At 39.3% G+C, this 20,107-nt stretch overlaps 1 protein-coding gene and 1 long non-coding RNA gene across 6 annotated transcripts in view; one reads left to right on the top strand and one right to left on the bottom strand.

Annotated features, from left to right (window-relative positions):
- The window catches only part of LOC147107010 (DENN domain-containing protein 5A-like), a 239,324-nt gene extending 220,247 nt beyond the window's left edge, over nt 1–19,077 (top strand). For all 5 annotated transcript variants that reach the window (XM_086007967.1, XM_086007963.1, XM_086007965.1 and 2 more), the window contains 5 exons: nt 584–765; nt 2,748–2,830; nt 3,441–3,564; nt 4,015–4,183; nt 7,468–19,077. In XM_086007967.1, coding sequence (XP_085864093.1) covers nt 584–765; nt 2,748–2,830; nt 3,441–3,564; nt 4,015–4,183; nt 7,468–7,651 — 742 coding nt within the window. In that variant the 3' untranslated portion in view covers nt 7,652–19,077. The remainder of the gene's footprint in view (nt 1–583; nt 766–2,747; nt 2,831–3,440; nt 3,565–4,014; nt 4,184–7,467) is intronic.
- Nucleotides 1,739–20,107, bottom strand: part of LOC147107009 (uncharacterized) — a 42,942-nt gene continuing 24,573 nt past the window's right edge. Inside the window, exon 3 of the long non-coding RNA XR_015081003.1 lies at nt 1,739–3,355. This is a non-coding gene — a long non-coding RNA (uncharacterized LOC147107009). The remainder of the gene's footprint in view (nt 3,356–20,107) is intronic.

Below are 20,107 nucleotides of genomic sequence, written 5' to 3'. Positions count from 1 at the left end.
AACAACTGCGATCAATGACTGCTTATGTATAAATGCACATAACACAATTAAATATTTGTGCACTCAATGCAAAATGAGTGTTTACAGAACCAGGCACATATGGCCTTTGTGGATTGTTCACTATTGGGAAGGGGGTTGCGGGATGAGAAAGAGGAGAGAGAGCCCTAATTAAGCAACCATTCCTAATCTACTGTGGTACAAGAAAGATAATGGAACATTGCTCTTATACATTATAATTTCAGTCTGGGATAATATAACTTTAGATTTTAAATAGTGTTTTATATTGAACAGTTGGTTTGGGGTTTGTCTGATAACTCAATTGGCAATGCCATTGTATGGCAGAGTCCTGCTCCTGATAACTATTCCATGATGCTTGCTGGAAGTGCATGTGTAGACATCAGGTGAGATGAGGCTCTATTTTAATAGCCCCCACAGCGAATAAAATGCATTGACTACGAAGAACAGCCACTTAGTTAAGGTACCTGTGAGCTACCACTTTTGGAACTGAATGCCTTCAAGAGGTATGTATTTATTTGTCAACTCTGCAACATAATGAAGTCAACTGTATTTATTTGGTTGCCAGGTTCCCATGTGGTAGGTGGCTAGGAAAAGGGGTAGATGATGGGAGTCTGGAAAGGATTCTGGTTGGCGAACTTGCATCAGCCACTCAAGAAACCGATGAGCGTCACTGTCGAACACCCCCACTGCAGCAATCACCGAGTATGATCAGGAGATTTGTCAATATAACTCCTACCAGTAGACCAAGTAAGTAAAGATGGGATTTCTAATGGGATGAATTGGGAATTAAACCACAGTAAAAGGAAGAATAATTTTTAATCAACTGGATATGTGCTTTAGCAGCAGAACTCTTTATTAGGACTATTAGAAGTTTGGAGATAAAAAAATGTTTTTCATCATAGGATAAAATTAGCATGTGCCATTTGTGCTGTGAAATCTGCTGTGCAGTATAATTGGAATGGATTCCCTAGAACTATGAGCCTCGGGTATTATAGAATTATAGGCCACGATTTCGCCAACCGAGGTGGGTCCAGGGCAGCCGGGGTCGGTGTCGCGGTCCCAGCCCGCACTCTCCAAGTGATTTTACATTAATAGGGCTTGTTAAGTCCGCCCTGCGAGGTTCCTGGCCAATGACGTGTCATCATCTGGTTTCCTTAAAGAGGCCATGTCCAAATTGATCTTGACAGTTCTGCTGTCAGTGTTCTACAGCATTGAGGTGCTGCAAACAATGACAAAGGTGCACAGCTGCAGCCAGGCTCACCCATGACTCCCTCCATATGCTTAGGAGGGAGTCACAGCACACAGGAAGGTTCTTTTCCCTTCCCATGGGCGGAAGAGACCTCCCCAGGGGATCATCTCAGCCTGGTTGCACATTGAACAGGAGGTCACAAGCAGGGATGTCATCAGGAGGACCAGGCTGCAGTGGCGCAAACCTTTCAATGATCTCAGTAGATCACAAAACGTTACTGCCAAGCCACACGCAACCTCATCCTGCTGTGCCACTCATCACATCCCCATCACTCTGCCCTTCCCTACCCTACTCCTGCACATCTTTACTCACACCAACTTACTTTGCACCTCCACCCATCCCTCTCTATCTACATTTTCACTTCCCCATTTCACTAACCACCCCTCACCCTCATCCTACTGCAAGCATACCAACTAACAACATACAAGGGTAGGCACTTAGGTGGTTTAGCCAATGTTCAGGTGAAGCTTCTGGTAATGTGCTGTCAAACATTGAAACCTTTATTTTCAGCACTTTGCGTTCTTGGACAGATTTGTGTGCACCTTTCGAAGTGGCTTAGTGAGTTGTAGTGAATGGTGAGACATAAGGGTACCGCCCCCCCGCAATGGTGACGAGTGTGAAAGGAATGGCTTGAGCATTGTAGGGATGCTTTATGGTGTTGGTGTGGGGTGGGAAGGTTAGATTGAGATAACAGAAGCGATCTGTCAATAGTGAGAGAGGTTGTTCCATTAAGGTGGCACTGGATAGATAGTTGGCTCCAAACACTTGCAGCCGTCAGGTCATGAGATGATTCAATGCTGAATCCACTCACGACATGCTGAGCTGACGTGTTCCCGAGCAGTGGGTAACCCGTGGGGGAGCATGTAAAATTGAAATGTAGGCTTAAAATAACAGTTAATTGGATGTTAACAACCCACTTAATGATGTGAATTACCTCCCCCGCCGCTTGGTGTCGGGTCTGTTCACTCGTGTGGAGGCGGGTTGACAGCGGGTTCCCTACCCGCTGTCAACCTTTACTATTTGGGCAACTGACCTGCCTCCAAACCCACCCTCTGAGCGCTCGCAAAATTCAGCTCATAGAGTATCCAATGTTACTTTGGGCAGGAGTCACTGTGTTAAGGCAGAACCATTGCTGGTCTATCACAGTTGCTGGTCTATCTCATACATCTAGTAATGGCAGCTCAATAGCATCATTTGCAGAAACCAAGGACTATCTCTTGTCCATCCTCGACTGGAAAATTTTGTTGTTTGGGAAGGGAAAACTAATCTGATGAATTTTTGAGCAACATATGATCTTTGATAAATGATCATGTTTGTAGGGCTGCAAACCTGCACTACCTGGTGTCCTTCCACTTATTAAATTTGCCTCTCCTTTAGTAGTTGATCATCTAAACACACTGTACTCTGTAATTAATCACATTTGAAAACTCAGCAGAGAATAAGCAGAACATATTCTGAAGGGATTCCTTTATTGTCACAGAGCTGAACACCGGCCAGATACAAGAGTCTGTTGGTGAAGCTATCAATGGAATCGTCAAACACTTTCACAAGCCCGAGAAGGAGGTAAGAAACTGGTGTTTAAATAAACAAATGAAAAACATTACTTACAGAATAATGGAAGTTTGATATTACCCAATTGGCTGAGAACTCACTTCATTGAAATTTTCTTTCAAAAACAGGTTTTTATTGCAGATAGATTACAAATCAAAATGCTGGAAGTAATTAAGTTTTCATGTGAAGGCATTTGTTTAAATTGACAGCCATGCTGATGGTGACTTCGAGATATGTAAAGTTTCCTCCTGGGTGACTCGATCTTCCATTGAGGTTGAGTTTGAAAGTCAGGCTGTTGATGTCACATGACCTAACTTCAGCCTGTATTATTGAGTACTATAGTACCACACAAAATGTATTCTACTTGACAGTTGTGATGTGGAAAATCCTGCTCAAGACATTAGAGAGCACATATCCCAAATGCTCTCTCAATCTCATTTAAAGGTTCACGAATTCCACTTGGTTATTTCCTATAATCCGCCACTTCCAATCGGTTAGTGCATTGATCTTCATGTAAGCTTTCCAAACCACACTGTCCTTAAAAAAAAAAAAAAAAAAAAAAAATATATATATATATATACATCAACATACAGTATTTGTTTTTTATGTGATTGTAATGTAGAGGGGCAGCCTGACATTACTGCTTTGTGGGGAAAATGGACTTGTGTCAGCTTTAGAACAAGTGTTCCACCATGGATTCAAGTCACCTCGACTCTTCAAAAGTGTTTTCATTTGGGATTTTTTGGGTAAGTCTATTTAAAGAAAACTCGTGGCTTTTTTTGTAATATGTCATGCTTTTATTCTTAATGGGTACATGAGACAATAAGAGTATGTTGTGGTAACAATTTGTCATGGAATAATTTTGCCTTTTTGGGATCCATTTCAACAGAACGGAATTCGGTGCCATTGCACATAGTTATGCTTGACCTCTGATTGGTTGATGCAGTATTTTTTATTTTTTGGCTGCAGATATGTGATTGTATAGAGGAAAACCCAAATGTCTAGCCACTGAGCCAGTGTCGAGACATACAGAATCCAGAGTTGTTTTAAAGTATTTAAACTGTAGACATAAGCACAAATTAAAATGATCCAAAATCGGCATAAACGTTGTGTGGGGTTACAGAGTACTTACCAGTGCATTTGCATGACAGTGTCCTGTAACCAAGGTTGTACCGTTTATATCTTATGTTATTCAGAAAAAGCATATGTATACTTTGAGAGCTTGGAACATACCGAACATACCCAGGAAGAGAATTGGCAAACCAGGGCCAAGAATTTTTGCAAGTTTGTTGCTGCTATCAATAGTGCCCCCAGGAACATTGGAAAGGATGGGAAGTTTCAGCTACTGGTGTGTCTGGGAGCAAGGTAATAAAATTGCTTATACTTCTGTGTACAGGTGAAAACACATTAATACTGCAATCTATGCGATCTTGACTAGAATTGTTGGTTTATATGTTTTAAAACTAGATGAATTATATTTTTGTTTTGAGCAAACTAATATACAGGAAACTTTGTGATATCCGGGACCGGCGTGTTGCCGATCTATCAAAACTGCCGGACATACAAAGTTAATGTTGAAGCATACGGAGGTTTTCATCTCTGTATCTGACAACAAACACTGTTGCTTAGCAACAGCTTCTAAAGAGTTGGCTGCAGCTGCAAGTGTCTCTAGCTGAAGCTGTTGCTATAGCTACAGACCTTGCAGTGGCTGACTGGGGAAAAAAAAGAACGAGATCTAAAAAAACTTACAGAAAACGGCTCCTGATTTTTGCCGTTAGATCGAGTATTCCGGACGTACAACCTCCAGATAAACCAAAGTTTCCTGTAATGGCCCGTAATTTGCAGTCAGCAGCGAAACCAAGGCATTCGCCACTGGCCCCGAAGGAAGCCGCCCACAGAGGGGGAAGTTTGCCTTTTTTGACATTCATTTGATTTCAGCGCTCTGTAATGGGAATTCCTAGTGCGATACTGTTGTGACGTCAACAAGCTGTCTAAGCAGTCAATCACGATGCAGAATCCTCACAGACAGGATACCAGGAAATGAGAAGCTGCTTTTATCCAGACTTTTTAAAAATGTTACAGACAGCAAAACAAAGACTGGGACTCTCACATTGGGATAAGGTAGAACCTGAAATATCATGCACAAACTTTTATATAAGAAACATTTTAATTGTAATTTTTATCATAATGGAGAAATTTGACGCTCCACAAATATGAAAATGAGTTTTTCCGGGCCAGAACGTTTGTTTACCAGTCAATACGCTGTTAAAACCCCAGTTACACCTATTCCATGTAGACTTCACATTTAATGGGGTATTTAACAGCAATATTACCGCAGAAAAGCCCAAGTTTTTATTAGTTTCACTGATTTCAGGATTTCCACGTTAGGATGCGCATGCGCTAAATCCTGAAGTTGCGGTCAGTTTCAAAGGGGCAATAATAGCGAACACTGTTAGTTCGCCTTCATTACCCAACGTAAATCCTGGCCCAATATAGTTTATAGTGGGGCCGAGATGATTACTTTGGTGTTCACACCTTGTTCAGTTGGAGGAAGTTGAGACTCCTCCAAGACTGCATGTCAGATCAGCCATCTGACAGCACAGAAACAATGGAGGGCTTGAATGAAATGGTAGTGAGGTAGAGCTAGGGCTAGAGCTGTGCGTCATAAGCACGTATGTGGAAGCTGACTCCACATCTGCAGATAATGTCGATGAGGGAAAGCACGTAGATAAGGAACAGGAGGGAACCAAGGGTGGATCCTTGGGGGACTCTGGAGGCAATGGGTTGGATTTTGCCAGCCCCAAGGAGGCGGGTATGGAGGCGGGACTGCCGGTAAAGTTGCAGAATGTGGGGGCGGCTGGCAAACCCGCCCCCATCCCGCCTCCGTGCCCTTTTGCCAGGAGGCGGAAAGCCGTCCTGCCCCGGGTCCCATCTCCTCGAGGCAGGAAAGGGATTAAATCCTTTTAACTGCCAGTTAACAGGTAGTTAACAGGCAGAAAAAAGGCTTAGTCCCATTTTACCTTTCCAAGTGCAGGCATCCCAACCTCGGAGAACCTCGACGGGGTGGAGGAGTAGAGTAGCAGGTCTGCGGGGGTCAGAAGGGTCTGAAAGTGCAATGTAGAGGTGAGTGATGGGTGCAAGTGTGGAGTGGTAAGTATGTGAGGTGAGTGTAAAGTGTTAGAAAATGTTCACTTTCCTTTGTTTCTGCCTACAGCCTTCAGCCGCTTTGGATCCGGAGTCCCAACACCTTCATTGTAGATTTCACAAACTGGCTGTTGGATCCTCCGAACCAACAGTCATCAGATTTCTACAAAGTAGAAAGGTTTGATGAGTCCTGAACACAAGGACTCATCAAACTACACAGAATGTCAGTGTTTGACAGCTTCACAGAGCTGTCAAACGCTGACATTTCTTCTTTCAAGAAATCTTGACAGATGGCACGTCAGACGTTGACGTGCTCTGTCAGTTACTTCCCCCTAATTGGCCTGCTGAGCCCGCTGGGCGGGCTTAACAAGGTCAATCGGGGGAAAACCCCGCTGGTTGGCCAGAGGTTGATAGAGGCAGGACTGAGACCCGACAAGCAGCAGTCCTGCCTCCAGCACGTCTCCATTGACAATCCAGCCCAATATTTTGAGGTAGGAAGAGAAGCCATTGCTAGAAATCCTCTGGCTATAATCAGATAGGTAAAGGTTCAACCAAACAAGGGTAGTCTCACGGAGCTGGACAACAGAGGACGGCTGGACAATAATTTAATTAGTTCGCAGCATAAATGTACAGGAGTTGATGTTGACCCATCAACAAATGAATGTGTGTGAAATTTTACCTGCTTGCATAGAAATTCCCGTAGGTGAAATTCATGTATGAATGCTTAACGTGATTGTACTGCACTCCTGTGTGCACTATTGTTACCAGGTGTTTTTAAAAATAATTCGGTATAGTTAATTTTATTTGCATTAACCACACACAAACCCAGAGTAGCAAAATTAAAGGCTTCGGGGAAACTTTTCGCACTTTTTTTTAGCTAGCTGTTCTTCTAAAAAGGAAAGTGATATAAATTGTTGAGGAGGGGAAAATGCTAACAAGGTGCCTGCAATTTCTGACACGGATTGCAATTTCTGACACGGATTGCAATTTCTGACACGGATTGCAATTTCTGACACGGATTGCAATTTCTGACACGGATTGCAATTTCTGACACGGATTGCAATTTCTGACACGGATTGCAATTTCTGACACTGACTGCTTTGTTCAGACAACAGAGTTGCTCCAGTGATTGTCCTCTATTACACAAGGTAAGGTGAATCTCCAAGGTCTGTTGTACCAGTTGGGGAATAATAACTATGAAACATTTAAATATTTCAGTAAGAATTATTCAAAATGTATTACTAATTTAAATGTTAGTGCCATACTAATCTTATATTCATCTTGTAGGCTGATCAGATGTGTATATGCCACTTGCTTTTGTTTTTTAAATTAAAAAAAAGTCTGCATTTCAGCCACACTGAATCTGACCTTTTCATTCCTGCTTGTACCCATCTGATTTTTTTTTTAAATTCCAGTACTTTGTTTTTTTCCAGCTGTGTTTCTTATTACTCACAATTGAATAAATGGATTGATTCATCACCGTGTCTTTTTTTTTAACCTGACAGGGATCATCTCTTGCATCACTGGATTGCGCTGCTTGCTGACTGCCCCTTCATCGCTCAGATGTATGAAGATTTAGCTCTGATTAAAGACCACACCCTGGTTAACTCCTTAATCCGAGTGCTGCAAACCTTGCAGGAATTTAATATCACACTCGAGACATCGCTGGTCAAAGGAATTGACATTTAAAGCCAATCACCAGCACCCAAGGGAAGAGTTTGCAGAAAATGGTGCCTACATGACACAACATTTTGAAATTACAGAAAAAATTACCTGCAATATTGGAATTCAGCAACTTGTTTTGAAGTTGCAGGAACTACTTGCCATATAGTGTGTGCAGTGAGCCTTTTTGAACCTGTGCCTGAGATCACATCAGGCTATTGTAAGGTTTGAAAGAATGTGCATACACTCCGATTTTTAATGTTTACTGTCAACTGTTGGTAGGTTTTCTTGGTTGTACAGTGCTGCGCAGCCTGTTCAAGAACAATGCTTGTTTCAAACTTTTTTTTTCCTTAAAAAGTATTATGTTTGATTTATTTTTCTGCAGATGGCCAATACTTGCACTGTTAACTTGCAGTTTAAAAAATGTCTGAATTTTAAAAAAGTGTACATAAAGTCAGTGCTGCTAAAAAAAAAAATGTACATATATACATATGTTTGTAAGAATATATATATATGTGTGTGTGTAATATATATAATATACATACATACACATAGACAGTATTCTTGTAAATTTAATTGGGAAATAGGTAGTATTTTTCAAATGTTGATGGGTAAGGGTTGAAGATAAGAGACTGATACTGTTCTGATAAAATACACTCATTTGTAACTCTCTTCGATAAAAAAAATTGATACTCGTCCTTTCTCTCCCCTTCTTGATTGCTTTTCATTTACCTTCTGAAACTTGAAAGTTGAGATTTGATTGCCCATAATTAAACATGTTCCCTTGGCATTTAAGTTGCTATGAAGTCTCTATGGGAAGTATTGACTTTAAACAGAATTTGTTTAGAGTGGGTAAGGTTCAAGAACAAAATGTATTGCGAAAAGTCATACAATTTTTGTGCGTGAATGCATGACTATTGGTGTTTAATGCATTTTCTGATTGGCTGCTGCTACCTATTGTAATGCCATCTGTAGTCAAGGGAACAGAGGAGGAATTTCCACCCAGAGGGTTATCGCCCTTGTATTCAATGCTTTCTCTCGTGTACGTTGGTCAGACTTTAACATTTCAGAACATGATAAATGTCTTGTCTTGGTAGTTTTAGGTCTTTCATTACCTACATATTCAGGTTTACCTTTTATTTACAACCAATATACAAATGCACTACCAAGACTCTTAATACTTTGTCCAGTTTTTTACTGTATGGCATAAAATAAGGCAAAATTGAATGTTCATTCAAAAGCTTTCAGATTTCCTCTGATGAATAATAATTATGGCATCCAGCTATGATTTAGGTGAAGTTGCTGAACTTCTCATCAATTACAAATTATTTTTCTGTAAACTGGGCTGCCTTCACATTCCTCCCCAGCATTCCCGCTGCATCATTTTTATTATGGCAACACTTTTTTCACAGGGTCTGAACCTCAGTATTATTTCCCAGATGAGCTCGCCAATAGCCCAACTTACTACCCAGATTGTTTCCAACATAGCTTGAAACATTTGTAAAATAAATTAAATATAAACAAGTCTCTAGTTTTACATGCAAGGTTGAAAAAAGACCTCTAAGCCATTAGTAATGATTTAGCTTTACCTGAGAAACTGGTAAGCTTCTGCTTCCAGTAGCATTCATCAGCCAAGAATTAATAGTGAGGAACCGCAAAGCTTCTACCTTTTGAGGGGCTTTAGCAGGCAGGTCCTGTTAGTGTGGAATTGAGAAAGTTCTGTCTCCAGGTACTGCTACTGGCTTGGAATTGGTGGCAAGCAGGTGCCATTAGCAAACTGGGGATTGCTGGTATTCCTGAAGAAAGGAGATGCCGAGCTACATCTGTTGATAGGCTGAACAGAAACACTTTTCTCTCTCTCGCTCTATCTCTTTCTCTCCTTTGTTCCTTTTAGAAGTCTGGCACTAACACTGCTGCAGAGCATAGTTGCTGCCAGTGATTTCTGCCATTATTCCTCCTTGTGGATATCAACAGTGGATTTCCATGCATTAATTACATTCCAAAATCTGATGACTTTGTTGAATAGAACTGAAAGAGATGAACCATTCTGATTGAGTTGCATGAAGAACTGTTTGTTTTCAACTTATGTTATGAGCAATTGCAGTGTGCAGTAAACCATGAACTTCAATCAAATAGCACTCATTACATTTCTTGAAAACCAAACTATTATCATGCTGCATTCATAATATTGTTATATGCAATTTTTTTATCATTTTTAAGAAAAGTCTTTGTGCATTAATGTGGAAAAACTTAATACATTCAAAATAATGAACAGTGTGTAGTTGAAATGCTTAAAGTTATATATAAGAATGATTTTTAGCACATATTAATGATTGTACTAGTGTAGGTTATTGTTATAGTCAGCAGTTCCTATATAGTTTCTGGAATACAATTAGCCAGACACTGCTAATAAGATGGGGGGTGACCCTGCATGGAGTTTAAATTCAGTGTGGTGTCAAAACTAGGTGTAACAAAATGCTCAATAAGTTCACTTGTACCTTATGGACACTGTAACCTACCTGCATTTAACTTAAAATGTCAGAACTTTCACAGCATTTAACTGTTGGGAAAGTATGTATCTGAAGAGTTCTACACTGGGAAACAGAATTAACGGTCGCGATTTTGCTGTAGCAGGGCATCTAACAGCGTATGCCGTTAGTTAGACTTGCCCTTGCGTGTTTAAGTTTTTAATTTTTTTACGTGGCAAGTTGCTGAAAGTGCGAGCTGATAACAGTGCAGTGAGGGAAACAGGGCAAGCAACTGTGTATCTTAACCAATCACATTGAAGGATTGGGAACTAAACAGCTCAAGGAATGAGAAGGAAGTGTAAATTAGAGTGGGTGAATTCAATGTCAAATCCGGTACAGAAAGAGAGGGAAAGAAATATAAAATTTAACATTTTTAGAATTTCCAACAACAATGAAAACCTGAAGGAAGGAGACTCCACAGTTATAATAGTTAATTTTCAGTGCCAGAGAGGTTGATTGGCAGTAATTAACACATAGTTAAAAGGGTACTTGGACTTAAAATTACAAAACTTAATTTTCTGTGGCGAGTTTTCGTATCTACTGTGCAAATACAGCAATTTCACGGCATTCAAAGCATTTCAATGGTGAGCCCGTTTTTGCAAAGCTAATGCCGGAGCGGCGCAACTTGGACAGCAACCTTTGGATATTTGAGTTTAATCGCGCAGCTGCCCCTCGGCTGCAGTTGCTGTACAATTTGCACATAAATAACGGCGAGCACCATTAGCCTCACCGTCATTTTGACAGCAAATTCTGGACCAATGTTTCACCCAGTCAGTATAAGCCTGAACTGCAATTACTGGTCTCAGTCCAATTGTTGCTGTCCAAATGCACCTAAAAGTAGCAGCACTAAGTAGACATACTGGCTTCTCTTCATCTGTACTGTTATGATGGTTTTATACAGTGTATAACAGTTGTGTCACAAGTGTAAAATAGAACTTTTCTAATACTTAAGATGTTTCCACTTGGAAATATAAGAGAGTCACTATTAAATCCAATAGGGAATTCAGGAGAAGCTTCTTTACCCAGAGAGTGGTTAGAATGTAGAACTCGCTACCACAAGGAGCAGTTGAGGCGAATAGCATAGATGCGTTTAAGGGCAAGCTAGATAAAGACACGAGGGAGAAAGGAATAGAAGGTTATGCCGATAGGGTTAGATGAGTTAGGAGTGGGAGGAGACTCGTGTGGAGGATAAATACTGGCATGGACCAGTTGGGCTGTTTCTGTGCTGTACATTCTATGTAATTTTAAATTCAGGTTTATTATATGTGAGGTTGACCTCTGTGTATGATAATATTAGTTTTCATAACTTTTACTTATCAAAAATAATGCACATTCACTTAATGCATTTAACAGACTTCCCTCTTCAACTCTATTGAGGCTTGTTTAGATACACACAGTACAAGAATACACATTCACCTGATTACCCAGTAATCTGCATTTCTATAATTAAAAGTGATCTCGTGCCTTAAAATGATTTGATTCTTCACTGATATTTCACGAGATGTTACAAATTTTGGTTAGTTTATACTGAACAATGTTTACTAAAGATACTAGAATAAATTCACCTGTCTCTCCCTAACTATCTAAAATAGTACATTAATTTAAACACTACATTTTGCTCAGTTTTTGTGTTGCTAGGATGAAATTAAATTGCAAATAAAAACGTACATAGTATATTCCAATGTAGATGATGTGTGCACCATTCTGTGCCCCATTTGAATCACGGAGATTTTCCCCATCTGATATTTTTTGCAGAATGCTTTTATTTTTTATGAACATTCCTCCCCCCCGACATATGATTAACAACTATTTTACTTAATATATGTATATCTGTCTATAATAAAAGCATTGTATATAGCACATTTTATGTACATATTCACCTTATTTCCTTGTCATGATTTTTCAATTACACTTTTGTTGTCAACATTTTTGGCATTAACAATTTTGGTGCCAACATTTTGCTGGCACACTTTGTTGATCGGCTCAAAGTAAAACAGCACCAAATCAGAAGGGCTGGGGAACAAGCAAATCAAAAGCAAGCAAGAAAAGCAGCTAGAAAATGGTCAATTAGAAACTGCTAATGACTTATAAAAAATAACCAATCTTGAATGATCAGTCAGAAGAACCTACTTTTTTTTTAAATTGTGAACCTATCCAATCATTCAAAATGCTTTTTCAAATATTTTGACCTCCATTTTTCTTCAATAACTGAAATTTCTATGTCCAAAATAAGGTTTTAAACAAAGTAAAAACATAAAAAATACATATTTCACTATCACATTTATTCACTGAATTGCCCTGTTGCATATTATAATATTTTCCTTAAGCTTTGATTTGAAGGCTTTAGGCTGTTCCAAGAGATTGGGTGTGGACCTGATCCTTTTGCCAGAGCTTGTCAGTTGAAGGCAGATCCTGCGGTCTGAGCATGTGCATTTGCGCAATTTCCCAGGATGTATCAGTAGCATTTAGTCAATCCAACTGCAGGAATATTTCTCTGCATCTTTCAGCATTATTTCAGCTCAGTTTTTTCTCAAAATTAAAATAAAAAGAAAAGCCAGAGGGCACATTTCTCAAAGTGTTTGACAGCAAGACTAGCCATTCACAGAGGATAATGGTTGAAAGCACCAACCCTCCTACCCAGTTTCTAAGATGTAAAAATTGCTGCCTGAATTTTGATCTAAAATAAAAATAAATGTTATTAAGGCAACTATTTGTTTATTTATTGTTTTACAGAGGCAGTGACAGATATTGGAATCTATAAACTACATTCTATGGCAGTTATTTTGCAAAGGAAAACAGTATATACAGTACTTATTTTCTAGGAACCAATCGCAAAACACTCCCTATTTGTGGAGATCTCTTAGAAACTTACAATCCAATGCTGCCAGACCAATTGCCCTGCCCCCATTTTGTCCTACTTATGCTTTCCTACCAATTGCTAATGGACTCCAGGAATCTGACCGTCAGCCAAAACCCAGGTTCCCCTTCACAAAGGTGCCAAACCACAGGACTTCTACCCTATACTGCAGGATTCCCATCTCTGTTCTGCCAAAACCCAGGGGCATCCTTCCACTCTACCAAAGCCCAGGACCACCAAGAAGCACTGCTAAACTGCATTCCAACTCACCTGTACCGTCAAATGCCAGTTACCCACTTCCAACTGTTGCATCTTGCACAGTGTATTACTGCAGATCCTCAGCTTTAAAAATGGTAAAGGATAAAATCCTAATACATAGGCAAAGGGATAGAATAACAAAGACTACTCATAGTTTTCAGAATTTGAACCCTAAGCCCAATAAAAATTCCCAAAATACCATATAACACAATGAAATTTGACTTATTCGTTCACCATAAATGAGTGGTCCTGATTATACATTATGCATTACACGGTATAACACCCTATTATAAAGCAGCATGTTCTCTGACTCACATTGGACAATTCCATGAAAGATCTGCTAGTAATATACAAACTTTACAAATGCACATGCTTCTTGTCCATCACACTTAAGATGTCACACATTAATGTAACTTTGGATGTCACACTTGGGAGGGGGGAGGGAAACAAAGAATAAAAGGACTTGCCATGGACGCACAATACTAAACCAGAATCTCTGCAACCATTTCATTATTTTTTTAAACCTGCACAGTTGGATTTTATAGCCTTAAAAAGTCATACACTTTAGAATGCAATATATTTTACATGTATAATGTTCCTGCCCCTATAAAACAGTACATACTCCCACTATGAGCAGTGCCACAGGAGATTTGCTACTATGTTTAAAAACATATCTAGTGTGTACAGAGATCCTACTCTGTTACAGATGCAAAACAGTCTTAAAATGATGGGGTGCTTCTGAGCTGCAGCCAGAAACTGACCACATTCCCATCTGTAAAGTTCCCTCATTAAACAATTAAGAGGAGTGACTTCAGATTGTGTTTACTTATATCAATTAGATTTTATGGCCTAAAAAGACAGGCTAATTTTAACAATACTCCATATTGGCATCTAAACATCACAACTGTGCTCCAGAACCCAGAATACCTGTAATCAGTTAATATTGTATAATTGCTGTTTTCCTTGCCAGCTTTCTACCCTTATGTGCCCATAATGTTTTGATGGTGGTTGTGGGAAGCACCATAGCTGATTATAATCACATACACACACCTCTGTCTCTCCCTGTAAAGGCCACTGGATAGTGATCAGGAGAGGGAATTCGGACCCATGTTCTCCCTAACCCAGGGGCATGGAGGGCAATGCTGCCGCCCTGGCTGCGATTTGCTAACTCAGCACAGATTGGAGATTGTCCCTGGGTCTATCCTGGTCTGAATGGCTGACATTGCTAAAAAAAAAAGCTCACTGATCCATTAGGTCATACAGTATATTAATATATATTGCAAGTAAAGAATGGCAATAGGATAGATTGAGAAATTAAGAGGATTTTTTTTAACAACTACAAGCCTAAAAATATTCAAAATTGCAGCAGCATACTTGACTACTCATTTTAACTTCATTTTATAATCATTGTGGGGAACCATGCAAGTTCAGATATTCCTTTATTGTACTTTTTGCATGATGTAAACTAAAGCACATTGTCGCTTTACTAAAAATTACATTTTTTTATTACTTTTTTCATACAAATTTGTTGCAGTACCTGTACTATCAAAATGACCCAATGAACATGATGTGAAATTTAACGAAACGGGTGTATCCTGTGGAAAAATGACATTTTGTGACTATGGGGAATATTGCTGTCGTTTTCTAATGCCACATAATTGCTTGTACAGTCTTGTACAAGGTGAGCTGTCTAATCCAGTTGTTCATTATCTATTAAGTATATATCCATGTATACATGGATATTGGTTTTAAATGTTTACTCTGCATATACTGAACTGGCAGGATGCAGCATGAGCTGCAAGTGTTGTTCATTTATTTTTTTTAAATCATAATGAATACTTTTCTACCTAAGGATATAAATCTGGTTATTTTTGATGTATTTTAATCCTTTCCCGTTCAATGCAGGGTATCGCCAACCAAGTATTTGCATAACCTGTTGATCCACTGTTTAGCCTGTTTAAAGTGACACTAAGGTCAAAACATCGATGTTATTGTTTTAATGTGAAAGCACATAAACTGAACACGGAGCAGAGTGCAATCCAGTCTGTGCCATGTATCTCCCAGTTACTATTTAAGAAAGGGGAGGGGGACTGTTGGATTGGAGTATTGTAGTAGAAAAGCAGCAGCTTACAAAATATTTAACATTCAATTCAAAAGTGTGGCCCATAATTTTGGTTGGAAAATCAAAGCTCAAATATATATTTTATTGCAGAAAAATGGCCTTTTACAAATTGAGGTAAAGAGAAAAAGGAAAGTTTGATGGGCAACATTTCTACAAATATATAGATATTAAATAACATATTTGAAGTATAACAAAAGAGACAACACTGGCTCCTATACCATTTGTTTCTTTAAATACTGAATAATGTTTAATTTCAATTAGTTCATTGATCTTAGTTTTATCTCCAGTGGCATTGTATTCTTCCTCCTTAGGCAGTCCCTCGGAACCGAGGATGACTTGCTTCCACATTAAAAATGAGTTTGCAGGTGACTGATGAGTCCAATGCGGGACCTACAGTCTCTGTCACAGGTGGGGCAGACGGTGGTTGAAGGGGCGGGTGGGTGGGGTGCTTGGGTTGACGTGCGCTCCTTGCGCTGCCTGCGCTTGGCTTCCGCTTGCTCCCGGCGAAGAGACTCAAGGTGTTCGGCGCCTTCCCGGATGCTTCTCCTCCACTTTGTGCGGTCTTGGGCCAGGGATTCCCAGGTGTCGGTGGGGATGTTACACTTTTTCAAGGAGGCTTTGAGGGTGTCCTTGAAGCGTTTCCTCTGCCCACCTGGGGCTCTCTTGCCGTGCCGGAGCTCCGCGTAGAGCGCTTGTTTTGGGAGTCTCGTATCGGGCATGCGGACAATGTGACCTGTCCATCGGAGCTGGTCAAAGCTTCGATGCTGGGGATGTTGGCCTGAGCAAGAACACTGACATTGTATACTAAAATGCTGTAAAGGTACTGTAGGTAATAAAATGGATTTGCAAGAGACTTCATTGACATGCAGATTTGAGAGCTCATTAAGACATCATAAATGTCATTTTGGATTACATTATTGCCTCAATTTGCAGAAGTCCATTGTGTTTTCCTGCAATAAAATCGAAACATAGGCCCAAGAATAAATTGGGTCAACAATTCCACTGGGATAAAGGAGATGGATTTTGTATTATAAATACCAGGAGCCAGTTCATGGCTACCAGTCTATCAGAATCAGAGCTGAACAAGACCATTTGAGTATTGATTTTCCCATCAAAAGCAGAATCATGCAGCACCAGTTACTGCCTCTGTCCCATAGGAATGTGATGGGAACATTCAGTTCAAGGTGACGTCACTATGCCAATTGATGAATTCAATCAAAATTCCTGATAATCTGGTGTTTACAATGACAACTTTATGGTTTCCTTCTCTTTCCCCGACATCCCCCCTCCCCTCTTTTCCCCCCCCCACCCCCCAAACTAGATTTCTAAAGCATACAGTTTTGTAGCCTGAGATTGGTAGTGAAAGCCCTTGCATAGAACTTTGTTACTGGTTCACAGTAGAGCTACTTTTATACTGGTTCTTGTTCAGCTCTGATTCTGCAAGACTGGGTAGCCATGAACTAGCTCCTGGTGTTTATAATACAAAATCCGTCTCCTTTATCCCAGTGGAATCATTGACCCAGTTTATTCTTGGGCCTATGTTTCTGCAACTGGGAGAAGGAAGTCAGATTTAGAGATGTAAATTCCCAAACCAATTTACAGACAACAGTCTCCTGAATCAGATCTAATTGTGCACCAGTATAAAAGCAGCTTACAATGGGTATACTGTATTTGGATATGCGGAGTGAAGTTACATGGGTTATAAGATGCCATAACGGACAGGGAACAGCTCTCCTGAAAAAGCAAAAAGATGTGAAATAGTTCTATGTCAAGCTTCTACTAAAGCTGTCATTTAGTTATGTTCTAGAAGGTATATCAATCACTTTTTCCTCCTCACCAATTCTCTCCTCTTTTCTTCCCTCAAAGATTTTGACTGCTTGCTGGGGTACAATTCAATGGGCTCCAAAACTCCTGAAACCTCATCAAACTGGCCATTATTGTAGTGTGAGTCTCAACAGTGATTATGGACATCCCCCTTTCTCTAACTCAAGGATCCTCAACCCTTATGGCGTCCCAGATGAGACCAGCTAACTAAGTCACATGCTGAGCCAGCTAGTTGTTACTTTTAAGCACAATGATGTACATTTGGAGAAGTCGGAAGTGATAAAGAGTTAAAAGTAGGGCCAATGCCAGAGCAAGCGAGCAGCAAACCAACTACTCTGTCTAGCTTATCTTGTGATTTTTGTGATGATAAAAAGTTGCCAGACGCAAAGTACACTGAGAAAATGCTGAGGTACAGTTCTAAAGTGCCCACCTTCATCACACGACTGACCATTTAAACAAAATACCCATTTCTGGGCCAAACTACTGCAATGGAATTCTATTGTAAAAGATCCAGTGTTAATAATGAGGATACCTTCTGTGATATCTGGAGTTTGAGGATGGTTTTGATGTGCCTGGCCAGGAAAAGGTGACAAAGAAGTTTTAATTTGGAATGGAAGTAAATGGGGATGGTGGTGGGGTGTTTGAATTGGTAGTGTTCCTGGACTAGGGGCGCGTGGGGAGGGGAGGCAGGGAAATCATCCAGTGATCCCTGCTGAAAAGTCCATATGTACCGGTGTTGGATGAGAACCAGATTGATTTTGGCTGTGATGCTCCTAATGATTGAATAGCTTGTCTAGGATCAAGTATGGAGAAAGTACCTCACCCAAGTGGCAATGTCCTAATGTGAGTTGGTATTTTCAGGACAGTGGAGGGCAGAAAGGGGGAATAAATTTATCTTGGTGTGTTGCTGGTATGAGTGCATTAATGGCTATTATTATACCTACATTAGAGCTTACAAGTGTCTCATCAATAGCATATTTAAAGTTCTCACATTAAATGCACACAATACTAAATTCATATAATTCTAAATGGTTGTATTATTGCATTAACTTAAGTGATGCATCTAAAAAACAGATAATTTTTCCGTTCTTTAGTGACAGAAACTAAATTAGGGCTACAATTTAATTTTCCTAGTTGTAGTTGGAACAGTTGTGTTTTTTTAACACATGAATATTTTGTGTTTTCCTGCCATAAGCTCTAGTGATTAATATTCTTATGAAGAATGCTTTATAACAAGTTGCATAGAAGATAGTATAAAAAGATTTAATTGTTCACAAATACTGTGTCTCCCTTATAGATAAAAGATTAATTACATTGCATATATTTTAAATATATTTTGACATGGAGAATATAATGCAATATGGTTTTTTTTTCCCTTGAAAGGGTTTACTGCTGTGGAGTTATTTTCATGAAACTATGGCCAGTTAAGTTTTTTAAAAAACTAATAGTTCTTTCTCCTGGTGTTCCTTAAGTGGAGGCAGCTGAAGAGAATTACATTTAATACAAACCAGAATTAATTATTCAACCGAGATTTTGGTGGGTGAGTGTTAATGTATGTCATAACTAACTGGTAATTGTGTACAGTGAATTTAAATTGTATTAATAATGAAGACATATTGATAGTGATAAGTCTGTATTTATAAGTGTATTGTATATTTTTACATGATGAATTTGCTCCTGTGAGTAGATAATGACTAATAATTGTACGGGGGATTGGGTTTATAGAAGGAATAGCTTGTTTATATCTGTTTAACTGCCCTGGTTATCTATTCTGTAAACAAAAACTAGATCTGTACTATAGATGGCCTAGTGATGTTGTATTTCAGACTGTCCTTATAAATAAACTGTAAATGTTTGATAATTATCTTCTGCCTGTCTGTGTACAACAACTTTCATTTATATTGTGCCCTTAATGTAGAATACTCATATTCCCATTTTTGTTTTAAAATGTAATGTTAGCAGTACGGAGCTTCATGCTTATTCTTCAGCCAATTACATTACAGAAATTGGGTCATGTAACAACTGTGATTATAATTGGGTGAATAAACATCAGTTGGCCATAAATTTGTACCAACAAATTGTCAAATCAACAAGTAACATTATAGCCAGCTCACTGCCAGATTTAGCAATTCACAAAATAAATATTTGGGAGTTATGAAAAGCTCATTCACTTACAGAGCTTGTTCTGTCCAATAGTAGTTTGACGTCAGTGCTACCCATAATTATCCTGAAACCGAATTCATGCAGTTCCTTATGGAAAGATCCACAGAGCCAGCATTCACTGAATTACATGTTCAACTAAAATAGGATCCAACTTTACTTCTGAAGTTTTATATAACTAGTAAAGAAAAGAAAAAACTTGCATTTTATGTTGTATTTTATTGTGCCTTCAAGATGTGCCAAAGTGCTTATCATCCAATGTATTACCTTTTGAAATGATGTCACCATTGTTATGTAGGTTCTTATCCTATAAATACGATTTCATTTTAAAACAACTTTAGAAGCCAGTCATCAAATCACAATTTAAAAAGATTGAACCTCTTGTTCTTCATGTTACCAAGAATAAGGATCTTGGCTCCCTTTGCTGCCCTCATCTTGTTTTTCTCATTTCTACCCCAATTTCTCCTGAAGGCAGTGACTCGTACTCGGTGTGTTTCCATAGTTTCTCGCAGCCTTTCAATACCATGACCGTGGAGATGGGTGGTGTTGAAGAAACCATTGCAATTGAGCCGAATCCTGTCCTCATCCAACATGCATATATGCTTTCAGATAGTCAATGGGCAGCAATTAAGAGTGAGAACCCTGGGCAACTATTTTCCCTTCCTCATAGGCAAAATTAAGATCAATTGTAGTGCTGGCCACCCTTATTGAGATTGTTTAACTGTATGGCTCAT

Source organism: Somniosus microcephalus, chromosome 15 (genome assembly GCF_052327205.1).
Source record: "Somniosus microcephalus isolate GS21.2 chromosome 15, FLI_Smic_1.0, whole genome shotgun sequence".
Classification (NCBI taxonomy): Eukaryota; Metazoa; Chordata; class Chondrichthyes; order Squaliformes; family Somniosidae; genus Somniosus; species Somniosus microcephalus.
The sequence above is the reverse complement of the archived record's forward strand: the minus strand, read 5'-3'. Positions and strand labels throughout refer to the sequence as shown.